The sequence below is a fragment of the Leopardus geoffroyi genome, chromosome B1 (assembly GCF_018350155.1).
Source record: "Leopardus geoffroyi isolate Oge1 chromosome B1, O.geoffroyi_Oge1_pat1.0, whole genome shotgun sequence".
In the NCBI taxonomy this organism is placed as follows: Eukaryota; Metazoa; Chordata; class Mammalia; order Carnivora; family Felidae; genus Leopardus; species Leopardus geoffroyi.
This window is the reverse complement of record NC_059327.1, coordinates 127697118-127715395: the sequence shown is the minus strand read 5'-3', so window position 1 is coordinate 127715395 and position 18278 is coordinate 127697118. Positions and strand designations below refer to the sequence as shown.

Sequence of the window (18278 nt, the reverse complement as noted above, 5' to 3'; positions counted from 1 at the left end):
TCATGGGCAGAAAGAGCTACACTGGGGTTGTGAGGAGTGACTGGTTATATACTATGGAGTTGGGGTAGGGAAAGGCAAAGGGGAGGCCTCCAGAAGGACTTCCATATGCTAAAGAGGTCTCCTAAGATAACTGAGGCCTTGATATTGTCAGCTAAATGTTTTGTCCTCTAGTAAGGCATTAGTATTAGGATGGTAGGGGCTTCGTAGAGAAATGTTATACTCTATATTTGCCTCAAGTATTTGTCAATAGACTGCAGGTTATAAAGAAATTTAATTTTACCTGCCATTTCCTTCTTGCCTTTGAGCATTACTATAGAGGGAAGGGTGATGTTGGGGCTCCAGAAAACCGAGTCTATAGCTTTCTGGAGATTAGGCTATTGATAAGATTGCCTTTTTTTTTTTTTTTTTTTTGTAATTTACTAAGATATTTTTAAAGTGATGGAGACTCATGTCCTACATGACTGTGGTCTCTATAGTTAACCATTTGTTTTCTTTCCTTTCCTTTGTCTTCAGGCAGCCAGGAGTGCCTGAGGAATATCACACACATCCCACCTGGGTGGGGAAGTATGCTAGCTTCTATTTTGCCCTCAGCTTGCCTTATGCTCCCTCATCAAAGAATACAGTCTTTAGTATCAGACAACACTGGATTCAAATTTCAATCTTTCTCATGAGCTTGTGAGGTCAGGAACATTACTTATCTACTCTGTTCTCCAAGTTTCAGTTCTCCCATTTGTAATATGACAATAACAATACCAGAGTATTCCAAGGACTAAGAGAGATGATGAATATAAAGTGAAAAGGATATCACAGGCCTCATGCAAGCTTTTTATTATTGTTGGTGTTTTTTATTTGCTTCTTCCCTTAGCCTGAAATATGCTTAGGGTTAAAAAAAAAAATGCTTGGGCTCTGAACTTCCTTTATTCTACTAATTCTTTCTCATGTAAGTGTCTCAGACTAGTTCTGTCTCCACTCCATTTTTCATTCTCCAACCACTAGGCTTCTATTTTGACTTCTCCAAAGAAACTACTTTCCAAAGTCATCATGATCTCCTATTTGACAAATGATGGACATTTTCACATTTTATCTCTCTGTACCCATTACCTACATTAGAATCCATTGCCAACTTACTCCTTGAAACCCTGTCCTCTCTTGAGTCCTCTAGCAGTGTCTTTCCTGATTCTCTTCTGACCTCTCTATTCCTTCTATCTCCTTTGCTGAAGTCTCTTTTTCCAGAATTCCATTTCTGACTGTTTCTATACTTTCCCCCTTAATGACTTCATTTACTTTCTTCTTTTTTCTTTTAATTTTTTAAATGTTTATTTAGTTTTTGAATGAGAGAGAGACAGAGTGCAAGCAGGGGAGGGCAAAGAGAGAGGGAAAAACAGAATCTGAAGCAGGCTTCAGGCTGTAAGCTGTCAGCACAGAGCCCGATGCAGGGCTCGAAATCACAAACTGCGAGATCATGACCTGAGCTGAAGTCTGATGCTTAATCAACTGAGCCATCTAGGCTCTCCTTTATTTTTGAAAATTATAAACAAATTTTTATTCCCAACCCTGGCCTCTCCCTCATACTTTAGACTGATTCATCAAACAAATGTTGAAATAAGTATTATATATTCAATGATAAGTTAGAAAATGTGGAAAACAAAAACTAACGGCAAAATCATTCATAATTCCCCCATCAAAAACTTAACTAAATATTTTAGCATTTTTTCACTTACAAGCTAAACAAAACTAAGTTCCTTTACCCATAATAATGGAGATAATTATGATTCTAAACTCAGAGGACTATTGAGCATAAATATACAAATAGCACTTGAAAAGTGCCCAGCATATAATAAGTCGTATACAGGTGTCTTTGGCTATTATTACTACTTATCATTATTTTTCAAACCGCACACCACTATGGACTGAAAATTCATATGTTGAAACCAATCCCCCGTGTGATGGTCTTTTTAGCTGAGGCCTCTGAGAGTAAGTTGGTCATGAGAGTGGAGCCCTCATAAGAAGAGACACAATAATGATCTCTCTGGTCTCTGCCAAGTGACATGGGGCAGCCAAGCCCCTCATTAGACATTGGATCTATTGGCACCTTGATCGTGGACTTCCTAGCCTCCAGAACTATGTGAAATAAGTATTTTTTAAGCCACTTGGTTCATGGTAATTTTTTATAATAACCTTAACTAAGACACACACATTCATGGATAGTTTTGTGCATTTTCTTCCTATTTAGCAATATATAAATGAATATTTTAAATGTAAATAAATAGCTTTTGTACAGCAGATGTGATCAATAGTTGGGTTTTGTTTTTTTTTTTTGTTTTTTTTTTTTTTTTTCCCCAGCTACCTGATGAATTATCTTTACACTTGCTTCAAACTTCCATTAACTTACCCAGGCTTGTATATAATTTCCAACATGCCAGCTGAAACTCAACATTTTTATTTCTCATTCACTGAAATGTATTGAATGCAGGTTAAAACAATGTTCTTAAAGTGATATCTTTAATCTATCTAAAACACTAACAAAAACAAACCAATCCCAAACTTAAAAATGTTATTCTTGGTTTAAGAAAATGACCTGTGGCCCAAGTCTGAGCAGATGGCACAGTACCAGGGCACTGAGACACTGGGGTTGATGACTGAATGTGCTGTGTAGTAGTTGATCATACAGATACACTTACAAAAAAAAAATCCATACTTTTTGAGCATTTAGTTTGTTTTCAAGTTCTCACTGGAGAAGTTTCAATGAACATTCTTTTAGATACATACTTGTGTGTATTTATGATTGCCCTCTTAGATGTAAAATTACCAGAAGAAATAATATAAAAATATGAAGGCATTTGCCTTCCTACTGTGAATTTGTTTGCTTGAAAAGCTGTTGCAATTTTAACTTACATAAGTGGTGTATAAGAAAGACTGTTTCTTCACATGCTTGTTGATAAACATTAACATTCTTTTTCATCTTTGCCAGTCTGATGAGCAATAAATAAAATAATTCAACTTATTTTAATTTGTATTTTTCAAAGGTGTGTTAAGAGAACAAAAATAAATAATTCATCCTCAGTGTTTGCTATTGGACTTTGTCCCTTTAAAATTTAATCTTTAAAGATTATGATGATTTTAGGGGCGCCTGGGTGGCACAGTCGGTTAAGCGTCCGACTTCAGCCAGGTCACGATCTCGCGGTCCGTGAGTTCGAGCCCCGCGTCGGGCTCTGGGCTGATGGCTCAGAGCCTGGAGCCTGTTTCCGATTCTGTGTCTCCCTCTCTCTCTACCCCTCCCCTGTTCATGCTCTGTCTCTCTCTGTCCCAAAAATAAATAAAAACGTTGAAAAAAAATTAAAAAAAAAAAAGATTATGATGATTTTAACATTTGCAATTTCTTCCAATAAATATAATTTCCCTTTTAGCTGATTATATGAGTCACAATTATGCAGAAAAAAAACAAAACACATATTTTCATTCTTCTATTAAATTTTAATGTGTATTAATTTTGTATTCAGTGTTGTAGGTTTTTACAAAATACTCTCTTTGGTTGGATGTTAGTTTATTGACTGAAAGTTATAATTCCTTTAATAGAATTTGACACATACCCCAAATAAAAAACATTCATGGAGAGTCTCAGAAGTCCATACTTTTCTGAAGCCTGATGCCCCCATGAAGTATGGCATAGCTTTATAACACTGATACCTGATGCCCCCTAGGAAGTATGGCATAGCTTTATAACACTCACTTCTCACTAAATATCACATCTAGTATTTCAATGAATCCCATCAGCTCTACTTTTATGAGTTATCAGCAATCCAATTTCTTCTTATCAAATCCATTTTCCTACCAAGTTATGATCAGCTCACTTCTAGTTTACTGCAATGGACTTGTAATTGATCTCCTAGCTTCTGTCCTGTTCCTTCCAATCTATTGTCAATAGTAACTGTCAACTGTCTAGTAAAGTGTTAAACATATTAGATCATGTCCCTCCTCTGCTCAGAGCCTATTTGGCTGTCCATCTCAGTGGAAGTAACAGCTAAAGTCATTACAAGTTTAAAGGTCCTGTTTAAGCTCCACCTGACACACACCCATTACTGCTCAGACATATCCTATTTGATTCTAGTCCCCTAGGTTTCTGCCACATTAGTGTCCCTCCATCTCTCAAACATGTCAGAGAAACTCCTGCCTGACACCTTTGCACTTAGTCTATTTTCAGTCTGGTGCTCTTTCTACAGAGGCTCTTCCTAATTGAAGGCCCTGCCTTTTCTCACATGCTCTTTGTTCTCATTATTTGTTTAATTCTTCCCCGCAGCACTTATCATCGTCTGACATAACATATATATTACTTATTTTTTGTCTTCTGTCCCTCCCATTGTAATGTAGGTCCAGAAGGGTAGAGATGTCTGTTTATTGTTTGCTTTATTCACTGTCATATTCCTAACATGTGCCTGGCATTAACACTCTTTTGAATGACAAAAAAAAAAAAAAAAAAAAAAAAAAATCTGAATTTCTGCTATTTTCCTGTAAGGAATATTACTTTGGATAGAAATACCATTAGTCATAAACATTCCAAGTTTAATTTTATATGACTTTCACTGTGTTCTGATATTTAATTAGTTTGTATTTATTAAATGTTTTTATATCCTGATGGAAATAAAATCTTATCATAAGGTTCTGCTGACATTTATTAACATTACTGTTCTTTGCAATATTTTGACATGAACATGATATATCAACCAGAAAGCTTATAAATATCACCATCATTCTGAAGTCAAATGTTACCAAGTTCTTTAGTTTAATATTTTGTAGACGTCTTACATTTGGTGTAGCCACATGTAACTTGCAACTGCAATATGCTATGTCTCAAAACATGTTCTGGATACTTTTTCTTGGGATAACTGCACTTATGAAGTACTGTGTACCTAGTAAACTTTTAACAATATTTATAGAATAGAATTGACTCTCCCATGTGGCTGTGCACTTAGATTCACTTAGGTGTTAAATTTAGCAAAAATAATGAGGACTTGGACCAAGCAAACAAACAAAAAATATTATTCAGCAGTCATATTCAGAAAGCGAACTGAGAGTCTGGTATTTCTAAGCTTATATATGATAATCACATGGTCCATAAAATCTTAGTCTCCTAAAATGTATTTTCAAGTGCGTGCTAGGGAAAATCAATAAATGAGAACTAATGTACTTAGGATTGTTGTGATTGCCTATTGTCCTTGGTAACCTTGTATAGCCAGTTACAACATCCTATATTTCTTTCAGAGACTCATGAAAACAAAATGAACATTTTTTTTGTTGTTGTTTTGCCACTCTCTAGTTAGCCTATAAGTCACTAAGATGTAACCATTTCATGATTTGAAAGCAGTGTATAAAATCAAATATTTTATTTTTAAAATGAATTATTTTGCATACTGATAGCTTTATGTTCAATTCAAAGTATTTTTTTTTTCATTTAAATAACTGCCTACAAAACTGGAGTCAGAAATAATATGTAAGATATGGTTTTAGGAAGATAGAAGGGCTTTAAAATTTACTTTTATGATTTATAACTTGAACGCTATGTGATAAAAATACTTAAACAAGGAGTTTGAAAGATACGCTTAGTGCAGTATTTTCTAAATATTTGCTCTTCTATAATATCCTTTTGCAAAAGCCCCTTTTAAAACATTTTCGTTGCATATCCCTGTGACCTGCTTTTCTTCTCTCCAAGCATCTCAGACATTCTTTTCCTTACACCGCCTAGACTGTTTATTACTCTGCAGATATTCTGCATGTTTGTTTTACTATCCTGATATCTTAGTATGTTTTTAATAACAAATTTCATACCATTAGCCTTTTTAACTTATAGAGTTTCAAATATTCATAAAAAGATAATAATTTGTGGGCACCTGGGTGGCTCAGACTGCTAAGCATCCAACTCTTGATACAGACTCAGGTCATGATCTCACGGTTCATGAGGTCCAGCACTTCATTGGGCTCTGAGCTGACAGCACAGAGCCTGCTTGAGATTCTCTCTCCCTCTCTCTCTCAAAATAAATAAATAAACTTTTAAAAAAATAATGATTTTTTTTTTTTTCCAAGGAGAATGGTGGTCATTAGTTTTGTATCCCTAAGCAAAATACAAGTTCACACTGTGCATAAAGACAACTCTTGTTTGCTTCAGCCAGGAGCATATTTTATGAGGGGAAAAAATTTAAACAGGCCATTAAGAAATGTTCTTATTCTATTTTTAATGTTTTTGAGCTATGCCTGTGAGCAGAATTACAAGGAATTTTCAGTGACTCAATCCCAGTTTCTCCATCCCGGCGTCCTGTGAAGCTGTGCGTACCAAAACCTCTAAACAGCTCTCAGTAAAGCCTTGGCAATAGAGCTTGTCACTTGTACCTATCAGAAATGTCAGATGCTTTTTGCCAACTCTATCACTAGCAAACAATATTGCATAGTTATTAAAATACGGGAATTAACTACAAAATCTGCAAGTGGCAAACAGTGTTGTAAATCAACTAAGCAATTAGCATGAGATTTTTTAAGTGACTGAATACAAATTCAGAATTATGAAGTTATTATCTAATAACCCAACAAGTGATGTGAATAAATCCTTGCTAATATGGAAATTATCAAACCAATGAAATACTCTTTTCTACAAGCAGGTCTATGGGTCCTCATGCTAATGCAGTTAGATTGATAAACTACAGGCATTCTGTGAAAGCTTTGTTTATTCCAATTGCTGAGGATTCTGCTTAGAGAATCTGTCATCCAAATGATCAGCAAATCGAAATCTGCAATTTGTTTTCATTTAATAGACAGACAGGTTTTCACCAGCTTAAACTCAGTTCTATTAATACTCTTTGAAACTAATTGCTGGAAAATGAATTTTAAAGGCAGGCTTTTTATAATTTCTTCCCCCTGCCACCCTGCACTCCCCATCTGTATAATAGAAGACTCGAGGCCATCTGTATACACGTTGGAAATATATGTTAAATAGGCACAGGCTATAATCTCCTGTCATTCATCTGCATTGTTGCAAAGGACCCCTGGACCTTGCTTCTGCCACAATTCATCCTATACTCTGTTCTCAAAATTACTTTATGATTATGCTATTTCCCTTCCACAAAGCTCCAGTTCCTTGCCAAATAAAAGGCAGAAACCTGAATATGGCTTCAATGCCCTCCATTATCTGGTCTCACTTACCATACTTTTATTTTTGTTTATATGCAATGTAACACTCATACAGAAAAAAAAAAGCTCAAATCATTATTTAATGAATAATTAAGTAACAACCAGCAACCACTGTCTAGAACAAAAAATAGAATGTTCTCATTACTACAGGAGCCATCTTTCCTTGTGCCTCTTTCTGATCATATCTTCCCCAACATCTCAGAGCTAACCACCCAGAGGCGATCACCTCCTTGGTTTTCTTCAGAGTATCTCCACCTCGGTGTGGATCCTTAAATATATAGTTAACTTTACCTTTTTATGGATGTTATAAAAATGGAATCAGACTGTTTTCTTCCAGTATTGTTTTTTTCACCCAATATTATTCTTTTAAAAGTCTGTTCATGTTACTGTGTTTCTTAAATTGTAAGCTGTTTAGTATTACATTGCATCCATATACCAAACTATATTTATCTTTTCCATATTGATGAACATTTGGATTTTTATTATTTCCAGATTTGGGCTATTACAAACAATGCTGCTATAAGCATTCTTGGGTATATATTTTGGTACCCAAAATTCTCTAAGTGTTTATACCCAAGAATTGAAATTGTTAGAACATGGCTGTACATGTCTTCATGGCTAGATAAATATTTCTGTAACATTCAAAAACAGGCAAAAGTAATTTGCCTATAAGCATCGCCATTCTCTACCAAGCATGTCAAGATGTTTTCTAAAGTGTTGAAGCAGGGCACCTGGGTGGCTCAATCAGTTAAGAGGCTGACTCTTGATTTCAGCTCAGCTCATGATCTTGCAGTTTGTGAGTTCAAGCCCCTCATTGGCCTCTGTGCTGACAGTGCAGAGCCTGCTTGGGATTCTCTTTCTCCCCCTCTCTGTCTGCCCCTCCCCTGCTTGTGCTCTTTCTTTCTCTCTCTCAAAATAAATAAATAAACTTTAAAAATTTAAAAATAAAGTGTTGAACCAATTTAAACATCCAGCAATAGTGAATGATAGCTCCTGTTTCTTCGTATCCTTAGCAGTTTTGGGGATCATCAGACTACCTGTCTTTCTGCTTCTCATCTCTTTACTCTTGCTTTGGGATTTTCTAGTTGTTTATTCCTTTGCACCATGGACATTTATTCTGAGCTATTACAGGTCACTAATTCTCTCTTTTATCTGTTTCTAATCTGCTGATTAACTCAGTCATTAAATTCTTTGGATCTTGTCTTTACCAATTCTTAAATTTCTCTTTAGTTCTTTCCAATTGTGTAATGACACTTCATATGGTTTCCAATTTCCTATCAATTTGCCCTATATTTCCTTAAACACAGTAACATAATTTTTACAATATGCATCTGAAAATTTCAGTGTCTGAGTCCTTGAATGATCTATTTCTGTTGTATACTATTTCTGCCAGTTCTATATATGAAATAGAATTTCATTTTACATGATATTTTTGACTTCTGTTTTGAATATTGTATTCAAGCAATTACTTGAAGGAATAATGTAAGACCAAAAATGATGATACTTCCTCTAGAGAGTATTGTGTTTTGGGTTTTTTTTTTTTTCTCTGTCAAGCATCTGGAGTCTCTCCCAGTCTCACACCAGTTTAAATTGCATTAAAATGTGAGACAAATTATGGAGATCTACATTTTAATCTGTAGGTTGAAAATTTTGAACTCCAAAGATATAAAGTTGAAGTAAAATGATTTATGATGAATTTCTGTTCTGTAACCTACTGTGTGATCTTGAGACATTTTTCCTAATTTTTCTTATCTGTTAAAATAGTGTGTAAATGTTAACTCCCAAAATGGTGATTTAGTGACCTTTTTTTTTTTTTTATATATATAGTTTCCATTGTGTTTCTCTGGTGTTTTGTGTGTACTAGTTATGGTGTGTGTTGATTTTGTTTTGTTTTGTTTTGTTTTGTTTTGTTTTGTTTTGAGTATGTGGCTTTTCCAATATTAAGTTATGAGTATTTTGAAAGTGGTGCTCATGACTTTTTACAATATTGACTATAGTGAGTACTATACTCACTATATTGAGTGTAGTACCTTGATGCTATAGCCACTCAATTCATGTTAAATAGATAAGTCAGTGAATGAATAAATATTGGAAATAGGTGCATAGATAAAAGAAATTCAGCCAGGATCAGTATTCTATTAGATTTCTATATCCAAGATCAGTATTTCTATTATATAGCCTAGACTTTCAATCTAATTTCTGTTGCTATGTTTACCTGTCCACTTTATTGACTGATTGTCCTCATAAAGCACAACTGGTCTGAGGTAGGATTTATAAATAATGATCTGAATCTGTAAAAGAGCTTAAAAACAAAGCTTGAAAACATCTATCTAGAAGAGAAGTGATAGGATGTAATAAAGGTTTATTTCAGCCATAAAATGTAAAAAGTACGTCCATTAATAATTCATCAACCTTCTTTAAAAGAGCCCTTAGTAAAGCCATTTTTACTCTATAACTTTAATCAATTCTAGCTGATTTTGCTGGTATCAGATTTTGACAATAAAACTCTGAAAGGATCCATCTGCCTCGGGATTAACTTTCAATATTGAAATTAAAAATAATTTTGAGAGGAAAATTTAGCATATTAAGGAAATATAATTTAGCGTTTTAAACAATTTCTCTAAAGAGAGAGGAGTAAAAATGAAAAAAAAAAGACAGCAAAATTTCATATCAAAGCATACATCAGAATAATATTTGTGCCACACAGATCGTTTAGTTTTACAATATATTTAATTAATATTCTTAATTGTTTAACTATCACCTTGAAGAGGATATTCAGCTTTCTGGTAACTAAATTGCTGTTAAACTTTAGAAATATATTGGATTGTGAGGTCCATGGATAAATAGAGAATACATATGGTCTAAAATTATTGATAGAGGAATTAGTCAAGTAAGATCTTTTACGAACCATCTTTCCTTTTGTTTGTCAATAGATAGGTGTTTAAAATATAGACTAATTCTAATTCTAGAATTCTAGAATTTCCTAAGCTTATCTGCATTCTTCTGAATATAATCTTCCTTTTTTTTTTTTTTTTTTTGCATTTATTTAATTCGTTCTGATCCTGACTTCATGGCCTACTTCAGACTCTTTGCATACTGCATAGTCATTGGCTAGGTTTATATTTTGTCCATACAACTGAATGGACAGTAGCAAATTCTGTCAGTTATCTGAAAGATTAGTATACATTTTAGAATGTAGAAATATTTAGATCATCAAGATGTTCTGTATTTTACATATAATTTGAAAGGATTGATTGTTTACCTTTTTCTCATTTGATATCATTTAGATTAAACAAATCAGTATTATTAGAAATTATTATTCATTCTCAAAACCTCTCTTCTACTGATCTATCAATTTGTCAATGTTCATTAGCATCAAGTACTTCTCTAATGGAAAAACAATCAGGAGCTTACTAATTAAAAAAAAATTGAAATTTCTTTTTTCTCACATTCTGGAGTCCTAGAGAGTTAGAGTCTGGTATTGCATTTCACATGTGAAGAACATAGACTTCTTCTGCCTTGTTTCTCTACTAGGTGTGCTGTAAACAGTTATCAGAACCCTAGTCATTATGTGTTCATTCCAGCTGGGAAGAACAATGTACAAAGTACCTGCTTACATTGCATTGGCCAGAATTAGTCACATAGTCTCACCTTGCCTAAAAGGACTGTGGATTGTCTTTAGTCTCAGGTGCTAAAAATAAAAATACATAAATACATAAATATATGGATACACACACACACACACATATGCATATACATGTACATAATTAGTGAGAAAGAGAACAGCTCCTGGAGAACAAATAGCAGTCACCTCCTTTACTTATTTACTGATTTATTTTAGTCTAAGGTAAGATATAAACAGTTGACCAAGACCAAATTTTTTTAAAAAGAGAAAACTTCAGTAATTTAGAAAACCACGATTTAAAAAACATTGCCAATACAACAATATCAACACAGTTGTAGGTGAGCATTGAACTTTGAACTGGTTTTCTGGGTATCCAAAGTAAAATAGGATACCAAAAGAATTAGATACCTTATTTTAATTATTTAGAAAAGGGTATTACTGAAGCAAAATGAAGCTCTCTTGGCTCTAAACAATCCAAAAATTAATATCATGGTAATTTTTAGAGGAAAACTGAATGTTATGGTGGACAAATTCCTATAATAGATGTAGTGACTCTATAAGCACTTACTTAGTGTCTTTGACTAAAAGCCAAAGTAAATGTATTATTGTACATCTCAATGAAGTCTCATCTGTGAGTCCCTAAGGAAGGATGATCCAAGGATAAAATCTTTAGGTTTTCTGGCTTAGACCCAGGATAGATAGATTTTAACCTGCCAGGAGAGCTAGATATATATCTATCTATGTATATAGGTAGATATAGATAGAGATAGAGATAGAGATAGAGATAGAGATAGAGATGACAGAAAGATATAGATAGATAGAGATAGATATAAATATAGACATATGGATGGTTATCTGTAAATATTACTGTTCTAAAAGGTTTTTGAACAAGTTTAGGAAATTAAAGAATAAGTTATCTGATTTTCTATAGTCTGCCAGCATGTTTCAAAACAACTGAGTTCTCTTAACACCAGGTGTTCTGAAAAGTGAAAGGAGTCTATTTGTTAAATGTAAGAGGACACAAACACAGAATGATAAAAGAGGTAGAAGCAGAAACCAATTTGCTAAATTTGCTAAATTACACAATTTACCAAAAACTTAGGTGAATTTCTCATAGCAATAGTAGAGAAGCTATTTTTGCAATGAAATGTGTTTGTACTTCAAAATTACTTATCAAGAAACTCCCAGTAAATGTTATGTTATAAATTTTAGTTAAATTATATGTTCTTAGAATTTTTTGTTCTTTTCAGAGAGTTATGTAGATTATATCTGTTAAAATATTATTTAACATATTTTTGACATATATAGATAATAAATGCTTCAGGATACAATAAACTTAGAGTTTCTTGAACCTTACATTGGTCTTAAGATGGCAAGAAAAATGAATTCATAGCCCCTGAAGTTTTAGAGTTACTTTCATCTAATTTTTATATGGTAGTAATTAAATGAGAGATGAAAAGAAATTCAGTGATAAAACATTGTTCAATAGTGTGATACATTAATAAGACATAAGTTATATTGCTAAGTTAATTCTCTCAAAGTTCAAAGGCAATTTTTAAGCTGTTTCTAAGCAAAACTCTTTGAAGAATTAATTTTTGCTTTTAGGGAGCACTGTAGATTGACATCAAGGATTTCTCTTATTTCCATGTAGGAAGAACCTTTTGTAATGGTCTCTGAAAATGTCTTGGGTAAGCCGAAGAAATACCAGGGCTTCTCCATTGATGTTTTGGATGCCTTATCTAACTACCTGGGTTTTAACTATGAAATTTATGTTGCACCGGATCACAAGTATGGAAGCCCACAAGAAGATGGGACATGGAATGGCTTGGTAGGAGAACTAGTCTTTAAGGTAAGCATTTATCTATCTATTATCTATCTATCTCCTATCTAAAGACTGAACTATAACTTTTAGAAGCTAATTTCATGTAAAATAAGTGCAAGGCAAAACATTGAGTGGTGATGTTGACCGCAAACGTCAGCAAAAGTTTCAGCCAGTACTATTTTCTGAACTTTGTGTAAAGAAAAATTGATGACAGAATAAAGCTAATTTTTAAAGTGTTTCTTATAATAGAAAAGTATCTAGAACAAGGCTTCACCTTTGCCAAACTTGCACTCTAAACATTTGTATGTATCCTTACTGATATATTTATCCTGGTTCTTTTATTTTTCAAAGAGGTACTTAAATGTCTCTATTTGCTTATCTCTATTTCTGTCAGTTTTTGCTTCATTTTTTTGAATCTCTGTTATTAGGTGCACACATGTTTGTAATTATTATGTCTTCTTGATAAATTTTTGAAGAGTTGGGTTCAGGTTTATTATTCACTAGTTTGTTTATATATGTTTCATTTTCCTCTCTGTTCTTTCTTTTTTTGCCCCTCCTTGGGTTAATTGGATATTTTTTTGTTTTTGACTTAGTTTCCTCTTTTGACTTTGTACTATATCTCTTTGTATTTCTGTTTTTGTGGTTAGTATAGAGATTATGATATGCATTCTTAACTTACCACATTCTATCTAGTTTAATATCATTCACATTTTTAAAAAGGTATAAACTTGTAGCAATATAATTTCATTTATACCACCACCCTATCTTTTATGCTATTGTGGTCATAATAGCTACTGTGGTCAGAACTCCACAGTGAAATGTAATATTTTTTTTTATTTAAACAGTTGTCTTATATAGATATAAAGAGAAAAAAGTTTTCTGGTATTTAACTACTTATCCATTATTTCTAAGGTTCTTTATTTATTTCTACTTATCTGAGCTCCTATCTGAAATCATTTACTTCGGAAGAACTTCCTTTGGAATGTCTTGAAGTTCAGTCCAAGTGGCTCTCAACTTTTTTAACCTTGAAATGTCTTTATTGCCCTCAGTTTTGAATGATACTCATATATACAAAACTCTGAGTTGACAATTTTTCTTAATTTTCATCATTTTAAAGATGTCTTCCCATAATTTTTTGTCATATGTTGTTTCTGATGAGAAGTTAGACATCATTTGTACTTTTGTTCCTTTTTTTAGTGTGGGTGGCTTTTTTTTACAATTTTTTTTTTTCATTTTTGATGTTTTGATGTTTAACTATGATATGCCTAGATGTGGTTTTCTTTGTATGTATTCTCCTAGGGATTCACTAAACTCCAGGATATGCTTCACAAAATCTAATAAATGTTGGCAATTATTTCTATAATTATTTTTTCTACCCTTTTCCCTTTCTTCACTCTCTTTTTAAGGCTCAGAAAATATTCGAGTTAGACTTCTTAATATTGTCTCTAGGTCACTGAAATCTTATTTAATTTCTTAAAATATTTTTACTCTCTGACTTTTACATTTTTACTCTGACTTTTACATTGTTTTGATCTGCTTTCAAGTTGACTGATTCTTTATTCTACAATCTCCAATTTCTGCTAAGTCCATGTAATAAGTTCATTTTAGATAGCTTATTTTTCAGTTCTAGAATTTCAGGTTTTAAAAAATAATTTCCATTTCTCTTCTGAAATTGCATACCTTTTTATCATTCGGATCATTTTGTAAGTCCTTCATCATGTTCACAATAGCTGCTTTAACGTCCTTGTCTGCTACAATTTCAACATCTTTTCCATCTCCAGATAGGTCTGTGTTGACTGTTTTTGCTGTTAACTACATTTTTCTAGTTCTTCACATTTTTGTTTTTTCACCTTTGATTGGGTACTGAGCATTGTGGTTGATACATTATTAAGACTTGAGATTATGTCTCTGAGGTTGCATGCTCTGAAGAGGATTGACTTTGTTTTATTAGGCAATTATTGGTTTCCCCTGAACTTGTTGAGGTTTGGTTTTACATGCTGTTAAGTCAGGTCTTTTTTATATTAGTTTTTAGGGAAAATCCATTGGTTTTAGCAATCCTTCTATTCCTAAGCATAGCCTTCTGGAGTTTTGACGAAAACTCTGTGGCTCTCATCAAATCCTTGTGACTTAGAGGGACTCAAAATTTAATCTCTATCGTCCTTGCCGTAGGCAGTAATTATAATCTTTTGTTCCTTTAGTCTTCTGGTTGTTAATTTCTGCTGATTTTTTAAAAAGTCATTCTCCTACATGTGCAGTTTAAGAGTCAGCCGAAGACTTGAAAGAGGCTTACTCACAAATTTTTGGCCCATTCTTCCATGGATCTCTCCTCTCTGTGATTTCTGTTTTAATTTCTGGCCACTCTGGCTACATCAAACTCCATCTTCTGACATATGATGCTCATAAGGCTCTGACTTTCTGTTTGTGCTCTAGTTACCCCTTATCGCCTAAACTGAGGTGGGTCTTCAATGAATAAGCCATATGAAAATGGTTCTCTCCTAATGTAGTTACCATTTTTCAGGGGTCAGATACCCTTCAGTTTCTTCCTGCTTTTGGTTGATCTCCAGTCCTTTCAACTAGTGTGTTTTTAAATTTGATACAGAATTTATCATTGTTATTCTTTGTTGGGTTAATCCAGGAAAACTATCTCATCATTGCCAGAACTGGAATTATTTCTGAAATACATTAAAGTATTCAGAAAGCTAAAGGAACTGAATAAGTTGTTTCCAAGAAATGGGAAAGAGAAAAAATAAAAGGTTTTGAAGACAGTGTTAGGAAAAATAATAAAGCTGTTTTTATAGCCATTAAAACCTTACTGAGTTTGGTTTATTTATTAAACGAATTACACATGGACTTATTTGAAAAAAAATAATATCAATATTTTCAATAGGAAAGGGGGAATGATCAATTCCCATTCCTCTTATTAAAACCATGATAATTTATCTTGTATTCCTACATTAAAAACCCACAAAGCCCATATTCTGCCTTTGTATTTCTGAGAGGTCCTGCCTGATCTGAACCCAGATGAGCAATTATGTTAAAACGAAGGACAAAGAAAAGCAAAGACATTATAAAAATTGCTTTATAGGGATTACAGATAAAATTCTTAATGCTAACAAACTTCATTTGCCAAATGCAAGTTAATGATAAATAAGCATTAGAATTAGTCTAATGTTGTTGATGCTGACTTTAGGCTTGTGGGCTTGCTCCTAAATTTAGTTAAATTTTTGAGACTCGCTTTTTCACTTTTGTGTGAGGAATACAAGAATGTTACTGCAAAGACTACTTACAACTATAACTTTTACAAAAACATTTTAAGAATTTATTATATAAGAACCACACATAAGCACTAGTATGCTAGTCTTCATAAGCATTTAATTTAATTGTTTTCATATTTACATGTAAGAGCATGCCATTATTGTAGGATAACGTAAAGTTCAGTGCCGTCCTTTTATAAAGCAAAACTTTAGGCTTAAAGAAGGTAACTGATAAATGACTTTTAGCCCCCCCAAATTATAACTCTGTTCATTGTAACTAGAGTTTTATTTTATCCAAGGAGATATTTAGTCATTCTGACTAGGCTTTGAGAAATACTTAGGTAGTTTTCAGATGTAGAAGAATAAGCCAACATAAAAGTTTGCTGGAATAGGCAAAGATAGGAAAATCGAGAAAATGTGGTGTCATGAAAGCAAAGGGAAGATAACATTTTAAAAAGAAAAGCATCTGACTTTGGCTCAGGTCATGATGTCACTCAGGTCATGATTTCACGGTTCATGAGTTCAAGCCCCACATCAGGCTCTGTGCTGACAGCTCAGAGCCTGGAGCCTGCTTCAGATTCTGTGTGCCCCTCCCCCAGATTCTCTCTCTGCCCCTCCCCCACTCACACTCTGTTTCTCCCTCTCTCTCAAAAATGAACTTAAAAATTTAATAAACAAAAAAGAAGGAAAGGAGAGTCAACATTAAAATATGACTGCTAACATATTGAGGGTACATAACATTTTCCTTAACTTTATTCTATTATTGATAGAAATGTAAATTCTAATCTCCAAAAAATAAACCTGTGAATTCAATTATATGAATGATAATATAGTAAAATATCATAAGGTAATTTAGGTAATCCAATAAGATTCATCATATCAAAATTTTCATAGGCTTATTTACCCCTGTAAAGCAAAATAACACCATTGAAATGGCATAACATTATGACAGACTTCCAAAAAAAAAAAAAACATTGTTTTACTGTTATATATTTTCTGCTAGTGTAGACATTTTTCATGAATAAGTATATTTTAAATAACAGTAAATACAGTTGACCCTTAAACAACATGGGTTGAACTACATGAGTCCACTTAACTGACTAACTTCCTAAGAGAAAACCAAAATTAAAAGAATGTTTCTAGGAGTCTGTTATGATGATTATGGACAGACCATCACATTAAAAAAGAGTCAAAGAAGAAACATGGAAAGTTTCCAAGTTTATTTGATTTATCCAGGGGTGGCACTCATGAGTCAGAGTTGGGTTGATCTCGTATATTAAAAGGTCTTTCCATTAAAACCAGAAGTCAGGCACTCAGTTACATACATACTTTTTAGAGAGGAAAATGCAGCCAGAGAGAGCAAAGAATTGCCTATATATATATAGGCAATAAAATTTATATATATATATATATATATATATATATATACATATATATACATATATACATATAAAGTCTATTTCAAACACTAAGGATGTTCCTCACATTGATGGCTAGTTTCAAAAAGAGAAGAAATAACAAGTGTTGGTGAGGATATGGAGCAAAAGGAACATGTGTGCACTGTTGGTAGGAAAATAAATTGGTGCAAGTGTTGTGGAAAACAGTATGCAGGCTCCTCAAAAAAATGAAAATAGAAATACCATATGAGGGGCATCTGGGTAGCTCAGTTGGTTGAGCATCCAACTTCAGCTCAGATCGTGATCTCCTAGTTCATGAATTCAAGCCCCACATCAGGCTTGGGTTCACTGCTGTCAGCCCAAAGCCTCCTTCAGATCCTCTGTCCCCCTCTACTTGTCCCTCCCCAGCTTGTTCTCTCTCAAATAAATAAATAAATAAAATTTAAAAAGATAATAAGAAGAAAATAAAAAGAAATACCATATGATCCAGTAATCCACCACTGGGTATTTACCTAAAGAAAATGAAAACACTAATCTAAAAAGATATATGCACCCCAATATTTGTTGCATTATTTGCAATAGACAAGACACGGAAACAACCTGTGTTCATCAATAGATGTATGGATAAAGATGATACGGTTTATATATACAATGGAATATTTCTCAGCCATTAAAAAAAAAAAATGAGATCTTACCATCTGTGACAACATGGATGGGCCTAGAGGGTATTATGCTAAGTGAAATAAGTCAGAGAAAGACAAATCCCATATATTTTCATTTATAAGTGGAATCTAAAAGACAAGTGAAAAAAACAACAACAAAAACTAAGAATGTGGCAAAGTCTCCTCTATTCCTCATCTGCTTTCCTACTTTTATAACTTTCTGTAATTAATATGCTCTTAAAATTTATGAGAATTCCGGTCTGTCCAAAAGATGTTCCCATGTGAAATAGATAAGTGACAGATATGTTCTGATCAGAATAGGAGAAATTGTTAAGGGTGGGT

General features: G+C 33.3%; 1 protein-coding gene and 1 long non-coding RNA gene across 4 annotated transcripts in view; one reads left to right on the top strand and one right to left on the bottom strand.

The window, feature by feature from the left end:
* GRID2 (glutamate ionotropic receptor delta type subunit 2) overlaps nt 1-18278 on the top strand; it is a 1475947-nt gene that overhangs the window by 1095557 nt on the left and 362112 nt on the right. For all 3 annotated transcript variants that reach the window (XM_045472791.1, XM_045472773.1, XM_045472783.1), the window contains exon 10: nt 12453-12650. In XM_045472791.1, coding sequence (XP_045328747.1) covers nt 12453-12650 — 198 coding nt within the window. The remainder of the gene's footprint in view (nt 1-12452; nt 12651-18278) is intronic.
* The window catches only part of LOC123595296, a 50184-nt gene that overhangs the window by 13596 nt on the left and 18310 nt on the right, over nt 1-18278 (bottom strand). The gene's annotated exons all lie outside the window — the stretch shown is intronic.